The 16,603-nt window shown below is 38.0% G+C and overlaps 1 protein-coding gene across 12 annotated transcripts in view; it reads right to left on the bottom strand.

Moving 5' to 3' along the window:
- The window catches only part of UTRN (utrophin), a 496,097-nt gene that overhangs the window by 230,188 nt on the left and 249,306 nt on the right, over nt 1–16,603 (bottom strand). For 11 of the 12 annotated variants that reach the window (XM_054505586.2, XM_054505588.2, XM_054505587.2 and 8 more), the window contains one exon: nt 3,938–4,127. The exons of the other annotated variant lie outside the window; for it this stretch is intronic. In XM_054505586.2, coding sequence (XP_054361561.2) covers nt 3,938–4,127 — 190 coding nt within the window. The remainder of the gene's footprint in view (nt 1–3,937; nt 4,128–16,603) is intronic. 12 annotated transcript variants of the gene reach the window in all.

Genomic DNA, 16,603 nt, shown 5'->3' with positions numbered 1-16,603 from the left:
TGGGGGGGAGGATGAAAATGTTCTCTTTGATTGTGGTGATTGTTGCACAACTCTGTGAATACACACACACGCTAAAAACAACTAAATTGTATACCTTAAGTGGATGGCTTGTGTGGAATGTGAATTATATGTCAATAAAGCTGCTATTAAAAAAATATATGAAGTTGTAATTCCTGTCCCTGAACCAGCAGGTGAAGCTCACACAACAGAGGTATTACCCGCCAAACACCATGCTGGGGCTCTGGACGTGGGTATCGGGCGGGATCAGCAACAATCTAAACAATCAAAACCTGCACCTATGGAATGAGAGGAGGAAAATTAGGCTGAAACAGAACACAGGAGATAAAAATATAACAATCCCCAAACACATCTTGGGCGAGAGCAAGAACAGCCACCTATTGTAAAACCACCCCAGAAAGGCAGCAGGGCAGCAGGCTTTTGTCCAGGAAAGAATCAGAGCATCTCAATTAATTGGTTCCTGCTAAACTGTAAAGCTTATATTTTGAAATATAATTAAAATGATAGTAATATCCTAGAATGTAGACAAGAAAATTCAGAATCAATGCATGCGAACCAATAAACTTAGAGGGAAGCCAATACTAGGCTTTTCGTCAAAGAAAAAAAAAAGTTTCTGCAGTTGAGTCAAATTCCCTTACATAAACGCAGATCCACAGTGACAAAGGCATAGCAAGGCATCTCCTCCTGGATGTTATCCAAATGCCTTACTTCAACATAGTCAAAATGAAATTGATCATTCCTTCACACTCCACACTAACTGGCACCATCTCCCTGAGTTGTTCTTTCCCTGTATTCCCAATCTCGGCCTCTAATCCCGCCTGGCAATCTTCTTAGTCTCTCCCCGTCCCTTGTCTACACATACTATCAAGTCAGTAGGTCTATTCGCCCTGGGACGGCCTCATTTCTGGTCATTATCCCCTCTGCAGATGTCTGCAAGACTATCTTAGCAGACTGCACGCCCTACTGGCAGTTTTGCTCAGTTCAAATCCACTCCTCACAATGCTATTGGGTAGGTTCCTAATAAAATACAAACCCCACTGCATCGCTCTCTTGCTCACTATTCTTTAATGACTTCTCCCTGTTGCCACCAGGTTAAAATATAAAATACTTAATTAGCAAGTCAAATCAGACCCTCGGTGATCTAGACCGCTCAGAAATTCAGGAGCTTCTCTCTCCAAAGGATTGGGTTTTCTTTTGCCAACTCTGCTGAGGAGGAAAGCCTAACTGCCTTGCAGCCAAGCAGTAAAACATAAATACCTAAATCCAAATGATCATCCATCCTTAACAGAAATGGCATGTATCACAGCATACTCCCAGAAATTAATCTTCATCTTCCATGGTGCTTCCAAACTATCCTCTATCAGAAACTTACTCAAATTCACCTTAAACTGAAAACAGAACTGACTTGTTCATCTTCATGAAATACTTCTATGGCTCTGCATCCAGTTGTCGTAAGACATGAAGCAAGTACCACCAGTGAATGTGCAACGAGCACACAGACTGAGGTCCTTATTCCATCTTTTTCAGTGCACCCATAAACTGCCCACCCCCACCCGCACCCCCCTACAATCACATCACCAGAAAATTTATTTTATAATTTTCAGACACTCTTGTTTGTACATTCATTTTCTTCAACAAACATGTTTCCATTCTCAAACATTCCATTCATTTTAACTACCTGTTCATTCACACAAATGGAGGCATCATTAATACAAAAAGTCATGGGATAATTTAAATTCTCTGTCTCGGAAATACTCAGCAAAAGGTACTAAGTCTCTTAAATGCATCTACCTATAAGGTGCCAAAAATAAAGCCACAGGATTTTTTTTAAATAAAATGGAGAGAATGTTTTAAAATTAAGATCATTTTTAAAAGGAGCAAGGCAGTGAAAAATCATGCAAATTACCATAACAGGAAATATCCTAAACAAAAGCAAATACATGTGTTTATCTTTAGACAAACAGACTGAAATAGGCTCTTAATAAATGCCCTCTTTCATACTTCTTATGAGCCACAACATTAAATTTCAGCAACTATTTTTGAGAGGCATTTACTATACATGTCATAATGTGCTTTATTATTTTAGTTAGTAACCTTTCTTTCTTTGTGCTGGTTGCCATAAGACAAGCAATCTTGTGCTTAGTTATTTTTATTTAGAAGGAATTTAAACATCTTCATTTACATTTATTTCTACAGTTTGGGTATTCACTAACTATCGAGAAAAATTTTGGCTACGGTAAGAATATATCCCAAGATAAAATGTGCCAGAAGACATTATTAAATGCAGACAGGTCTGCATTTTGCTGACGCTCATCATCAAGGTTCATTTCAAGCCTCCTTTGCTCATTGTCTAAAAACTGTTGCCTCCTCAAATGCACAGGCTGGGTATCTTCTTTTTATACCATTAGGTAAAGTAAGCATCTGTGAGCATTTATAAATCAGGCTTCCAGTTGTTCAAATCATAAAAAACAATACATTCTAGCATCGGCCCACATTTACAGCCCTCTCTAACCCCCCGAAAATGAGACGATAGCTAAATATTTCTTCAAATAACATGGACAGTGGCCTCCTGAGATTCTAGATGGTGAGACAAAAGAACATATTTAACCTCAATACCTGCTGGGTCACCTTCATTACCAAGTCACAAATATATTATGCAATGAACAAGAAATAAGAAGTAATGTAAGAAAACACAGATTTTCGTTAATCTCGAGGACTCCACCATAAAACACCCTAACAGACCGTATGCATAGGAACAAGTTAAAATAAGTCTATTCCCAAAAGGTCCTTTAAAAAAAATGTTGATACTTTTTAGTGAAAACAATTTCAAACTTAGAGATACTTCGTAAGAATAGGAATAGTTCTAAGAAAGCTACTGTACCCTCTCTCCAGATCCACATATTTGTGACCATTCTGAGTTTCAAGGGAAGAGAATTCTAAGAAAGGACTCAAAAAGGTCATCACAGTGAATTTCATAACGGTGAAGTTAGGGTGTACAGTTAGCAGTCAGTGTTTACCCAGAATTTGCACACACAGCACTGCGTAGGTGACAGTACGGAGTAACGTACTCTCTGCCCTTGAGCAGTCATGTGATTGGCCGGGACAGGAGAAGACATGCCTCAGATGACATTGGGTCACGAGTTCACAGGCATATCAGAAATAATAACAGTCAAAATGATGTGCGAATGACATGGCAGAGAGAAGTAAGCAGATGTGAAACTGTGATGGACAAGGGAACTGCACCATTAAAATCAGTTTAAAGGAGAAGGTCTGCGATTGGCAACACTAGGTCATTCTACACAAAGATGGTAACTTCAAGGGCACTGAAGCAGTTGTACTTGGGGGCAGAGAAAGGGTACAGTCATGCTACGTGAGATTCCTCACACATTTTAGTAAAGGAAAGATTTTGTGTTAGCACATTTCGTGGAGGAGAAGAATTTGAACCTCAGACTGCATCTACAGTCATAGCTATCAAGCTAAAGACATAAAAGTAATACCTCCAAGCCTAATGCTCTTAGTTGTAAATTAAGCCACAGAGCCTTTGCAGCTTTTATATTAAGTATGTTAAAATAAATGGAGAAAGGAGCAACTTCATATTAAAAGGAAATGCCCTTATAATTTAGGATTCAATAAGGCTAAGTGTATAGGGCTTAAAATGACAAAAACAGAACAGCTATGAGCCTGTAAGTCTAAATAAACAAGTATTACTTCCATAAAACAAGGTGTTTTTCCTCTCTTATTAAGTAAAATATTTTAAAGATCGTATTTCCCAAAACCAATGATTCACAGGGGAGAGCATAGATCTCATAACCGAATGAGGTAACAATCTCACCCTTTAATGGTAATAAATTTGCATGTCGCTGGATCAAAAGAGCACAGCGGAAATAAAATTGCTGGGTGCAGGTCCCTGCGCACTTGCCTGCAGCTGCCGTGTGAGCTCCCTGGCCAGCACCGTGTCCTGAAGCGCATTCTCCCGCTGAGAGGCGTCCGCAAGCACGTTAACTGTGGTTTCAGCTTCTTGTATCCACTTTAGGAAGTTCTCCAGATCCCGGTGAGAGGCCTGCACGGTCCTCAACTCTGCTTCCAGGGCACTCTGTCTGTCAGCAATGCTGCAAGGAACAACATGATAGGCACGTCTCTATGACTTACGGTGGGACAGCCCACATCACGCACGCCCTAACAAACAAATTAACAGACAGCCTCCCAGGAACTTTTATTTATTTAAGGACCTAATGTAACTGGGAAATTTATTTATACATGTGTCTTGAATAATCCTTCATGGGAGGAGTAATGTGAATAGCGAGAAGAGGGAGAGGGGGAGAGACATCTAAATAGTAACAAAATCACATTCATATCATAAAATAATTATGACTCCATTTTGCAACTCCTAATTGTATATTAAGTTATCCCCCAATGTTTTATTTCAATACCTTAGTATAATTGAAGGTATTGAATTACCTTCTGCCATTTTACCTTCTGAGGAAATACCAGTAAATATTCAGTAGGAGGAGGAAATACCAGTAAATATTCACGCAATGAGTGACTAAATGAATTCTAAGAAGCAGTAAAATCAGAAGAAATACTTAAGATAAAATGAAAATAATTTAAAGAGCTTAATTTACCTATTTTAAAATAACTCAGATCAATACAAATTTGTTCTTTAAGCTGATTTAATAATATTAAATTTGAAAAACACTGGTAAGTCAAGCTTTTAGAAACCCTTCATTAAATCTACATCAAAATTAATACACAGAAATATGGAGTTGCAGGATTTAAGAGATAGATATATCTGTAAATTCAATCTTTAAAACTTTATATACCTCAAAGCTTCATAAGAAGAAAACAAGTAATTTTAGGTGCACCTGGGTGGCTCAGTCGGTTAAGCGTATGACTTGGTTTCAGCTCAGATCATGATCTCAGTGTCGTGAGATCAAGCCTTGCACAGGGCTCCGCGCTGGGCATGGAGCCAGTTAAAATTCTCTCTCTCTCCCTCTCCCTCTCCCTGTGCCACTCTCTCTCTCTCTCAAAAAAAAAAAAAAATTAAAAATGGATACTAACAATTACACCCTAGGTGTTTAAACCCAAGGGAACTGAAAACATATATCTACACAAAAACTTGTGTACAAGTTTTCAGATAGCATCATTATTTATTATAGCCAAATAATACAATCAACCCAAAGTCCATCGATAAAGAAATGGATAGATAAAATGTTGTATACCCATACTTGAATTATTCAACCATAAAAAGGAATAAAGTACTACTTGTTGTAACATGTATGAACCTTGAAAACATGCTGAGTGAGCGAAGCCAGACACAAAAGACCACATATTGTGTGATTCCATTCATATTTATATGAAATGTCCAAAAGAGGTAAGTCTACACAGAGAGAAAAGAGATTAGTTGTTGCCTAGGACTGGAGTGGAAGGCAATGGGGACTGACTGCTAACTGGGTATTCGGTTTCTTCTTGGGATGATACAATGTTCTGAAATTTAGAGTACTATGATGGTTGCACAGCATGGTGAATATACTAAACTCTGATCTGTACACTTTAATAGGGTTAATTTCATGCTATATGAACTACATCACAATAAAAAGTCAGCATGTGTAATATCTCATTTATATATATTTTCTATTTCATCCACTCATCTATCCATCCATCATGCATCCATCTACCTGTCCTATATACAGGACTGTGTATACACAGATAAAAGGATAAATGTCAGGAATGTTAATATTAAAAGTTATTTCTAGGTGCTGGGATTTAAGGTGGTTTACTTTCCTGTTTGTACTTTTTCTGTATTCTTTGCATTTATAATGAACATGTATCTTCTTCACACAACAATAAACAAATTCTTTAAATAAATAGGTAAAAGATTTAAACAGAGATCACAGAAGATATATGGGTGGCAAATAAGCACACGAAAAGATACTCACATCATTAATCATCAGAGAAATGTAAATTCAAACCACAGTGAGATATCACTACATTAGAATAGCTTTAAGAAAATGACTATACCAAGTGCCGGTGAGAATGCAGAGTAACTAACTGCAACTCTCATACATTCCAAGTGGGAGTGTAAAATGGTACCGCCATTAAAAAACAGTTTGGCAGATCTTTTTAATAAAGTTCACCATGTACTCAAGAACAATCCAGCAATCCTACTCCTAAGTATTTACTCAAAAGAAATGAAAACATATACTCACACAAAACCCATATGCAAAACTTTATTCATAATGGCCCCAAACAGGTAATAACCCAAATGTCATCAAGCAGTAAACATAAACTGTGGTATATACATACCATGGGATACTACTCAATAAACAACTGACGGATGCAACAACAGGGATGGAATCTCAAATGCATTCTGCTAAGAGAAAAAAGTCAGACACAAAAGCTGTTTCTATTCTTCAGCCATTCTAGAAAGTCATCAACCTCATCTGAGCACTCATCTACTAAAAAAACTCCAATAGGGGCGCCTGGGTGGCTCAGTTGGTTGAGTGACTGCCTTCAGCTCAGGTCATGATCCCAGGGTCCTGGGATCGAGTCCCGCATCAGGCTCCCTGCTCTGTGGGGAGCCTGCTTCTCCCTCTCCCACTCCCCCGGCTTGTGTTCCCTCTCTCACTGTGTCTCTCTCTGTCAAATAAATAAATAAAATCTTTAAAAAAAAAAAAAAAAAAACCCCAATAGTGTTTGGCTAGCTACAGAATAAACCCAAATTGCTTTTCCTGAAACTCAATGTCCTCCACAATCTATCACTAATTCACTTTTCTAGCTTATCCCCCAGTTCTCTCCAATACTCTGTTCAGGTCAACATGGTATGCTCCTTTTTCTCTAGGATATTCTTAAGGCTGTGCCCATCCCAAAACTTCATACACACATAAAAATATCCTTCTGACCACCTCCACTTACCAAAATCCTACCGATCCTTAGGGTTAAGGTCTACGTTTTTTAGAACATCCCAGAGCAATTAGATTTCCTTGCTCTGAGTTCATAAAAGGTCATTACTCCTCTCTATACAGAAATTAATCACATGTATCCTGGAAAAGCCCTTGGATTGTGATCTTGTTTCACGCTTAAATTTTACTTTGACGGTATTACATGGGTTTGCTTTCTGTTCTTGTGTTCTGTAGACTCACTATGGGCAGAAGCAATCTTATATATCTCCATATTTCTCAGAGTCCTTATTACAGTTTTATAATAAGTATTTATAGAATAATGACAATCTATTTATAATGTCTTTAAACTTACTTCCCAAACACCAGTTTTCAAGAAGCTACTGAGAGATGGCCTCCACAAAAACCAGTTTGTAAATCAAGGAAAAAAAAAAGACAGGAGAAGTATAAAAACAAGAGATCCAAGAGAGGGAGAAGCAAACAGGCCCTCGTGCTAATGGTGAAAGAGATGTCAGAAGAGACAGTGATGAATTGGGCCAGGTGAGGGCTGTCATCACCATTCCAACTGCTATGTTTTCTTATTTTAACTTGACAAAACTAATGAAGGATACACTCTGACAAAATAAGGAAATAACCCAAAAGAGAAAAGAAAAATACACACAAAAACAAACAAACAAAAAACACATAAAATCCAGGAAATAGGGATTCCAAACTAGGAGGAAAGTACAGAATATCCCTAGGATTATGGCTGTGCAGCAGGCCTAGAAAGTATGTCTACAGAAGAAACGTCTCTAAGAAAAAAATATTAGAAGTGATAGACCGCTTATTGTGATTGCTTTGTGGGAAATTATACTGTCAGACCTTTGGAAAATGTGGGACGAATTAGTAACAGGTGCAATGAAACCGAAGCACATAAAAGCAAGGCAATTACGAATTCCAGGTGAAAAAAAACAGAGAGGAAGCAAAATTATAATAAACTTCAGTGCTTGGCTGTTAATGATGCTTAAACATATATAACAATGTCAACACTGAATATCTGTTTATCTAAAAATTCAGCAATGAGATGGTATAGCCACTGTGGGAAAACAATCTAGTGATTCCTCAAAAAATTAAAAATAGAATTAACATATGATCTAGCAATTCCACTTTTGGGCATACAGCCAAAAAATTGAAAATGGGGTCTTGAAAAGATATTTGTGCACCCATATTCATAGCAGCATTATTCACAATAGGTAAAATGTGGAAGCAACCAAGTGTTCATCGATAAGCAAAATGTAATATATACCTACAATGGAATATTATTCAGCCTTAAAAAGGAAAGAAATTCTGACATCTGCTACAAAATGGATGAACCTTGAGCACATTCTACTAAGCGAAATAAGCTAGTTACAAAGACACAAATACTGTATGATTCCACTTATATGAGGTACTTAGAGTAGTCAAATTCACAGACAGAGAGTAGAATGGTGGTCGCCAGGGGTGGGGGAAAGAAAGAATAGGGAGTTATTGTCTAATGAGTACAGAGTTTTCATTTTGCAAGGTGAAAAGAGCTATGGGGACGGATGGTGATGATGGTTGCATAACAGCATGAATATTTACTACCAGTGAACTGTATACCTAAGAATGGTTAAGACTGTAAATTTTATGTTATGTGTATTTTACCATAACAAAAAAAAAGTGAAAAAAAATTCAATGATGAGGAAGGTAAGAGAATGGTAGCATGAGAAAGCTATATCCTGTACGTTTACCAGAACAGTATATCAATAGACAGTGTCTAATACTGATGTTTTGGAATATAATAGTACACTCATTTTATGTAGAATATGGAAATGTATAAATGACATAAGGAGAAGCCAAAAGAAGAAAAAGGACTTGTCCCTAAGGAGTGAGTAGTGAGAGAACCGCTATATTTTGTAATAAACCTTTAAGTACTTCTAATTTTTTAAATCATATGTATATATTTCTTTACTTTCTAAAATTTAGAAGCTACCCCCTCGAATTTGGGTGGTTAGTGTGGTGGCTGGCGTTTTATCTTCCACCTAACCCCACCCATGTTTTCAATTTTTAAAATATCAACAGAAAAAAAGTATTAAGAAAAACCAAAAAAAAAAAAAAAGGTTGTGCCAAAAAGGTACCTAAACGCAAAAAATTAAATGAGTACACACATGCAATTAATCAACTGTGAATAGGCAGCCCAACACTCACATGAAATTAATGACTATATAATTTGATAAAGTCAAACACTTTCATTCTACAGAATCAGTATCATTTATTTTTAAGACTAGTCATATGTATAAAATAGGTTATGTGGCAAACAGCTAATGTAAAAGCCGATCATTATAGATCACCTCCATTAAACCTTAAGAATGCCCAGACTAGAAGCAAAAGGATGCAATGTCTGAGAGTCCTATGGGGTTATTTACCTATAAAAATGAAGCAGTTATTGACCCTCAGTCCAGAGCTGTACTTTTTTTTAATTTTTATTTTTTAATTTAAGTTCAATTAATTAACATATAGTGAATTATCAGTTTCAGAGGTAGAGGTCAGTGACTCATCAGTCACCCAGTGCTCATTACATCACATGCCCTCCTTAATGTCCATCATCCAGTTACCCCATAGCCCCACCTCCCTTCCCTCCAGCAACCCTCAGTTTGTTTCCTACAATTAAGAATCTCCTGTGGTTTGTCTCCCTCTCTGATTTCGTCTTGTTTTATTTTTTCCTACTTTTTACTTCTTTTACCTTAAATATCCTTCCTCCCCCTCCCCATTCCCACTAACCTTCCCCGTCTGACCTAATTAATTTCTACCTTCCCTCCAGAACTTGGTGCAGACACCTTCTAGGGCACCTCACTCCACCCATGGCATGATGTCCCTTACCCTATTAGTGTGCCATCCTGCTGTCACAAATCACCACAAACTCAGTGGCTTAGAGCAACCTAAATTTATCATCTCACAGTTCTGTCAGTTAGTTTCTGAAACAGGGCTCACTGGACTGAAATCAAGTTGTCAGCAGGGCTGTGTTCCTTTGTGGAGGCTCTAGAGAGAGTTCTTTCTCCTTGTCATTTCCAGCTTCTGGCTGGAGGTCACCCATATTCCTTGGCTCCTGACTCCTTTTGTCTTCACTTTGAAAGATGCATGGAATAACCAGGCCCACTCAGATGATCCACGATAGTCCCACCTTTGGAAGATATTCTGCCACCGCATCAAATCTCCAATCATGAGTGAAAGTGACTATTTTTTTTTTGTTATCTGCTTGAAGTTTCTGAATCATCAGTGCACTTGGTACCCCCAGGGCCTACACACAGTAGCAACTCAAGTATGTACTGAATAAACGACTACAAAAATAGGAAGAACATCTTCCTTCCTGCAATATTTTAAGGACAAAATGAGGTATACACCCATAAATGTATCAAGATACGGTAAACACTCAATAAATAATATTTTCCCTAATCTTGTACATGAATGGAGTGAAATATTGGGAAATTAATTTTGCCTACAGCGTGCAAATGTGCAGTTTAATAATAAAAGTCCTGGAGAATTTTTTCGAGTGCACATATATCTGCATGTCAGATTTTTTGATCATCAATGTAATCAATTATTAAAAATAATGAACATACTAGAAGCTCTATTTACAGCAGTCCAAATTGTCTTCATATTATTACAATAAATACATATTTTATTTTTTTATTTTTTTTAAGATTTTATTTATTTATTTGACAGAGAGAAAGATAGCGAGAGAGAGAACACAAGCAGGGGGAGTAGGAGAGGGAGAAGCAGGCTTCCCGCCGAGCAGGGAGCCCGATGAGGGGCTCGATCCCAGGACCCTGGGATCATGACCTGAGCTGAAGGCAGATGCTTAACAACTGAGCCACCCAGGCACCCCAATAAATATACATTTTAAAACCTTATAATCATAGTGTATATTACTTTATAGTCTAATTTTTTACTATAACTTCATATGCAATTTCAAATAGAATATAGCTCAAAGGTAACATACCACCCATGTTAGTCTTCTTAAAACTAGATCCAATGTGGGGCGCCTGGGTGGCTCAGATGGTTAAGCATCTGCCTTCGGCTCAGGTCATGATCCCAGGGTCCTGGGATCAAGCACCACATGGGGCTCCTGGCTCAGCGGGGAGCCTACTTCTCCCTCTCCCTCTGCCTGTCCCCCTGCTCATGCTCTCTCTCTCTCTATGTATCTCTGTGTTTCAAATGAATAAATAAAATCTTAAAAAAAAAAAAAAACTAGATCCAATGCTAGAGTATGGTATACTGGGCACTACAAGAATTTTTATCCATTTTCAAGGAATTTCACATGATTTATCATACTACCATGAGGTCAAAAATAATTGCCAAAATGAGAGGTTCAGGAATATGTATGCACATTTTATCGCACAGGCTAATAAATTAACTTTAATACCATTTGCACATTGCTCTCAGAAGAAAACGACCTAATTCTACCACCTCTGCCATTTACTGGTTATATGGCTTGGGATAAATCACTTCAAATCTCCAATTATTTTTTCCATCCTTAAAATAAGTTGCTTGGACTAAATGAGTAAAGGAGTTTCAGAGTCTCCAGGGATCCTTTTAAAACTACATAATCCATCACTGAGATTATAAAACTTGCTAGAAGAGATCCTCCATTCTCACCCCATCCCTAGCTTCAAATCCAGCTTCATCAAGAATCACTGCATGTAAACGAAATGTTACTGATGGGGAGAGATGAGTGCAGTGCAGGCAGCAAGGAGGTCGGGAAGTATTCGTGTGCAAGTTCCTAAGATAACATCCAGCACTGAACTCACATTTGTCTACAATTCTCAGGGAAGAGTTTATATATCCGGCAGTTCAGGTTGCTACATCTCAAGATCAGAAGAGCCAGAGGAGGTTCTGAGAAATGTAATGGGAAAATACAGGGGAAGGAGCGCTGTTACAGGGGGGGGGGGAAAAAAACGGATTTCAAGTTTAGGGAATTGTGGCTACTAGACAAAGGTAGAGAAGATTTTTTTAAAAAATCTTTTTTAACCTATAAATCATAAAGAATAAGGATAGGTGGAAAGCCTAGAAGATAAACACTCTTCTAGAGTAACTTTAGCAGAAACAATTTTTACTTCCAACAGGAGTAACAGACTATAGAATTCTTTGGGACAAGAAATGGTGCACACTGAAAATATAGAAAGCTTCTCATAAAAGATTCGAGGAATCCATGGGTGACAGATTTATAATAGTTTATCTTAAAGGGAACTGGGATTTTTTAAATGTAAACTCTCAGCTTTTAAAGAGATTTCTGCTATAAAAGCAACTGATATTCTACAAAATAGCTTATAGTTATTTTGTAGCATAACAAAACATGGCCACCCACATAACTGACTTTTTTAACGGTATTTTAAAGATGTTATGTAATACTTGATATTTTAAGCTACAAGATATACTATATTGATCCAGTGTGCATGTACTTATAATTGGTTAAAAGAGTGAATGCAACTAGATATGTCTTTTTTTTTTTTTAAGATTTTATTTATTTGAGAGAGAGAGACAGAGAGAGTGCAAGAGATGGAGAGGGAGAAGCAGACTCCCCGCTGAGCAGGGAGCCGGATGCGGACTCAATCCCAAGACCCTGGGATCATGACCTGAGCTGAAGGCAGCCGTTGAACTGACTGAGCCACCCAGATGCCCCTATTTTTTTCTATTTTAATGGAAAAGAATACCTTCAGAAACCCACGGATATGTGTTGCTAAATTTTGGTATACTTAAAAGGTGACCTTTACAGTTACGTGAGATTTAAATATATTTATCTCTTTTGGGAGGAAAATAGTGGCATCAGAAGTTTGAGTGGCATGTAGAAAACTTATAATGAAACAATTCTTTAAGCTTTTCAATGGATATTTTCACAAGGTAATTTTGTTCTTTCGTAAATAAAATAAAATGAGCTAAAAAAAAATGTATTAAAGCACCCTTTGGGGAAATGCAGTTGATTTCATAAGAATTAGTACCTGCAAATATACCCTCCAATCTATGGTCTTTTGGTGACCCAGAGATTGGGTCATCATCATCAAGCACTTAAATATTCATTCGATGGGATACTGTTATAAACTGCTAATGCTACACCAATTGGGAAGCTCAAGAAAGGAGCCCCCACTGGCCCCACACCCACTCCATGATGCCTACCCTCCACCTTGTATATAACCCAAAGGAGCAGCTCTCCCTAGGACTGCCACCTCCACAAGCAACTATTTAAGAGCTATATCCGTGACAGAATCTACATCACCACATCCTATTTCCCTTTTAGCTAAATCACTACCAAATATCCGGTCTTCATCAGCCAACCAATATTGGACTGTAACTCCAATACTACTCTGCACCTTCCCCAATCTGCCCCAATTCACCCCCAAGCCCTTCTTCTGTTATGTCCAGAAATCTATTCTATGATCAGCAGACCACAGATCAACTCCTTCATCTTATCTTAAGTGAAATTGGTTTCCTTAGGACCATCAATTCCCTCTGGAAAACTTTTAATTAAGTTTTTTTTCTTTTTCCTCACAGATCCTACATGCCTCAGGGTGAGTCGCTGGAATAAGTGTCCTCTTCCTTGCTTTTCACTGATACTTTCAGGCCACTGTTCTCCCACCTTCCAGGCAAAATCCTCCTCTTTCAAAGCACGAGACATTTGTCCATTACATTCATATACTGACCTCCAGGCCCATGGTCACTGCATAACAGTTATAATGGTTGCTCACTACTTCAAAAGTAAGTAGTGTCTGAAAGTCAACTCAAGATCTGCCTGCCAAGCCACAGGGAGGGACTGCAGAGCTCAGCAGAAGGGAGATCTTAGACACAATTATGGACTAGGAGCCATCTCTGGTTCCACTCCTTTACAAACACCTTCCTCTTCCCTGCTCCCGATCTTCCATCTGCATTCTTTCTACTTGCCTCTGAGTAGATAAGCATTGCTAAACATTTATTATTAAAAACCACAAACAGGCCGTCATCACTGCCCAGCAAAACTAAAGTTCCTCCAGGAAGCTCCCTGCCCCCACCCACCAGGATTCTGATGTTACCCGTGATCCTATTCAAATCTGTCTCAGCTCCACCACCAGCCTCACTGACAGCATATCCATGGATCAGAAAGAAAGCAGACTCGTTGCAGAGAATCTTTCATCTTCCCACCACATAGTAATTAATAATGTATAAGATATTCCTTATAGCACAAAACTGTATTGTCTCATTTGCTTTACAATATTTCAACATAGTTAACTAGGTGTGTGTTAACGTATGTGCATGCATGTATGGAGTATACATGTACACATACATATACACATACATAGGCACTCTGGGGCTAAACGACATTTCAGACCCAAATCAGGCACTCACACCTCAAAAGTTACTACGAGCACTTTTCAACTTCCAATACATCTCAATTTACACTAAAACATTTCTTAATTGGCATTAAGAGACACAGGGGGAAAACATGTCACAGATGGAAAGAGCAGTGGTCAATGTATATCAGTTAGTTAAAAATGTTAGAGACAGGGGGCACCTGGGTGGCTCAGTTGGCATCTGCCTTCGGCTCAGGTCACGATCCCCGGGTCCTGGGATCAAGCCCCACATCAGGTTCCTTGCTCAGCGGGGAGTCTGCTTCTCCTTCTGCCCCCCACCCCGACTCATGCTCTCTCTCTCTCTCAAATAAATAAAATCTTAAAAAAAAAAAATTAGAGACGGGCCTTTTGTTTGCAGAATCCAACATATCGGGAGCTAGTTATGTTTCAGAATTAAGAATTTTCCATACAATAAAAAATTATTATTATGAATGTATCTGTACGACATATTACACACAAGTAGGGTCTGAGGCAGCAAACACATTAATATTTCTACAGCTAGGAACAAGGCTATTTATACTAACCAGGATAAATAAAGACTATAATAAACAGCCTCATATCAATTCAAAGCTTTCTGTTATCAGAGCGTATTGGATTTTGGCATCGGAGATAAGGGAATGAGGCCCTGTAACTGAGAATGGCCAAATTACTTAGGCCAATTGCAATTCTTACAAAACATTTCCTTTGAAAGCTGATATTAAACTTCACACATTATGCCACAATGACAGTGTTCCATGAGCAAGTATAATAACCCTTCACCGCCCCCCCGAATTTGGCTGACAATGACGCATATACAGAATACGGCTGGAAGATAAGAGAGCCCTCATATAAGGCCTCTCTGTGACCACTGCAGAGGGCACAATGGACACATACTGAAGAGTGTTACATTATTCATAGTAGAGGCCCCCATATCTTTAATCAGATCTGGTTTCCAAACTCGACACAGATAAAGAGTAAGTGGAATCACAGACAGATCCGAGAGGCGGGTCCACAGAGCAGTCACCAGCAATCACTGACATTCTGATAACAAAGGAGGAAAACAAAATTATTTTTAAAGAACGCCTGACTGCACAGTCAAAAAGGTTTGGATATCAGTCTCAGCTCTGCGCTTATGAGCTGTGTGATCTCGGGTCCTCCTTAACTTTCCTCTGCTTCAGTTTATTCACTGACACAGCGTTGATGAAAATGCTGCCTGTCTATTATGATTTGAGGATTACATAAAATAATGCATGTGAGGATATTAGCACAGAGCCTGACAATGGCAAGACACCCAATAAAATTCATACACTAAAAATAAAGCAGAAAATCTCACAAAGCATAGCAGCCTGAATAAATTACTACCAATTCTTCAGAACTCAGAGCAGGAAGAACATTATCATAACTTAGGATAGAAAAATATCATCTTGGCTATGCTACGTGACTTTGAACATGTCATTCACCTTCTCTGAGCCTGAGAGCATTACATTAGGCCACACATTCTCAAGGGAGGTGAGAAATGGTTCTTTGGTGAGGCAGGGTTGGGGCAGGGAGTGGAAAAATCTACGCTTTTTATCTGTAAAGCACAACTATAAAGTATAGAATCAGATACACAGTATAACCATGGTATGAAAATTTCATGGGAGTGGGGATCTAACAAGGCTCTTTGGGGGTTGATGATGTAAAAATGTTGAGAAACACTGGCTTAAATGCACTGTAAGATTGTGTGTAGCTCTTAAAGTTCCTTAATTCTATCTTCATAACAATAATGCCAAGAATTTTTTTTAAAAAATGGTTCTTATAAGTTCATATGTTTTGTTTAAGGCAAGGAAAGATTTGTATATTCTAGAAATGTCTCCAATTAAAACAGTTAAAAATTGCAAATATCACTGTGTTTAAAAGAGAAAATCCTCGCAATACATAGAAACCCCAGCTGTCACTCATGAAAAGGATCCTGTGAGCTACAGTTTTGTATTTTCCCTGCTTTATAAATAGCAATATATCTAAATCATGTCTAAATTTTAATGTTGATGTATTCCCCCAAAAAATGCAGAAAGAAAATAGTATAAGCACAATGACTTGTAACTACCATAAAATTGGAACAGTGTGCTTGTCTTAGCTCTGATGAATGAAAGATCACCTTGGAATATAATTCATTTTTAACTGCCTCTACCATCTAATCTAACTGCTGCTGTAGGCTGTCTTAAAATATTTACCAAGTAAAAGCAAAAAAAAAAAAAAAAAAGAATTGGAGGTGCTAAATAAAGCAGGCTTCACATTCCTAAGTGATCAGTTTTTCTGGTATCATTTACAACAAAAACAAAGTTATAATTCTTA

This window comes from Mirounga angustirostris, unplaced genomic scaffold (genome assembly GCF_029215605.1).
Source record: "Mirounga angustirostris isolate CCGP_5_RB_7025 unplaced genomic scaffold, mMirAng1.0.hap1 SCAF_8, whole genome shotgun sequence".
Lineage (NCBI taxonomy): Eukaryota > Metazoa > Chordata > Mammalia > Carnivora > Phocidae > Mirounga > Mirounga angustirostris.
The sequence above is the reverse complement of the archived record's forward strand: the minus strand, read 5'-3'. Positions and strand labels throughout refer to the sequence as shown.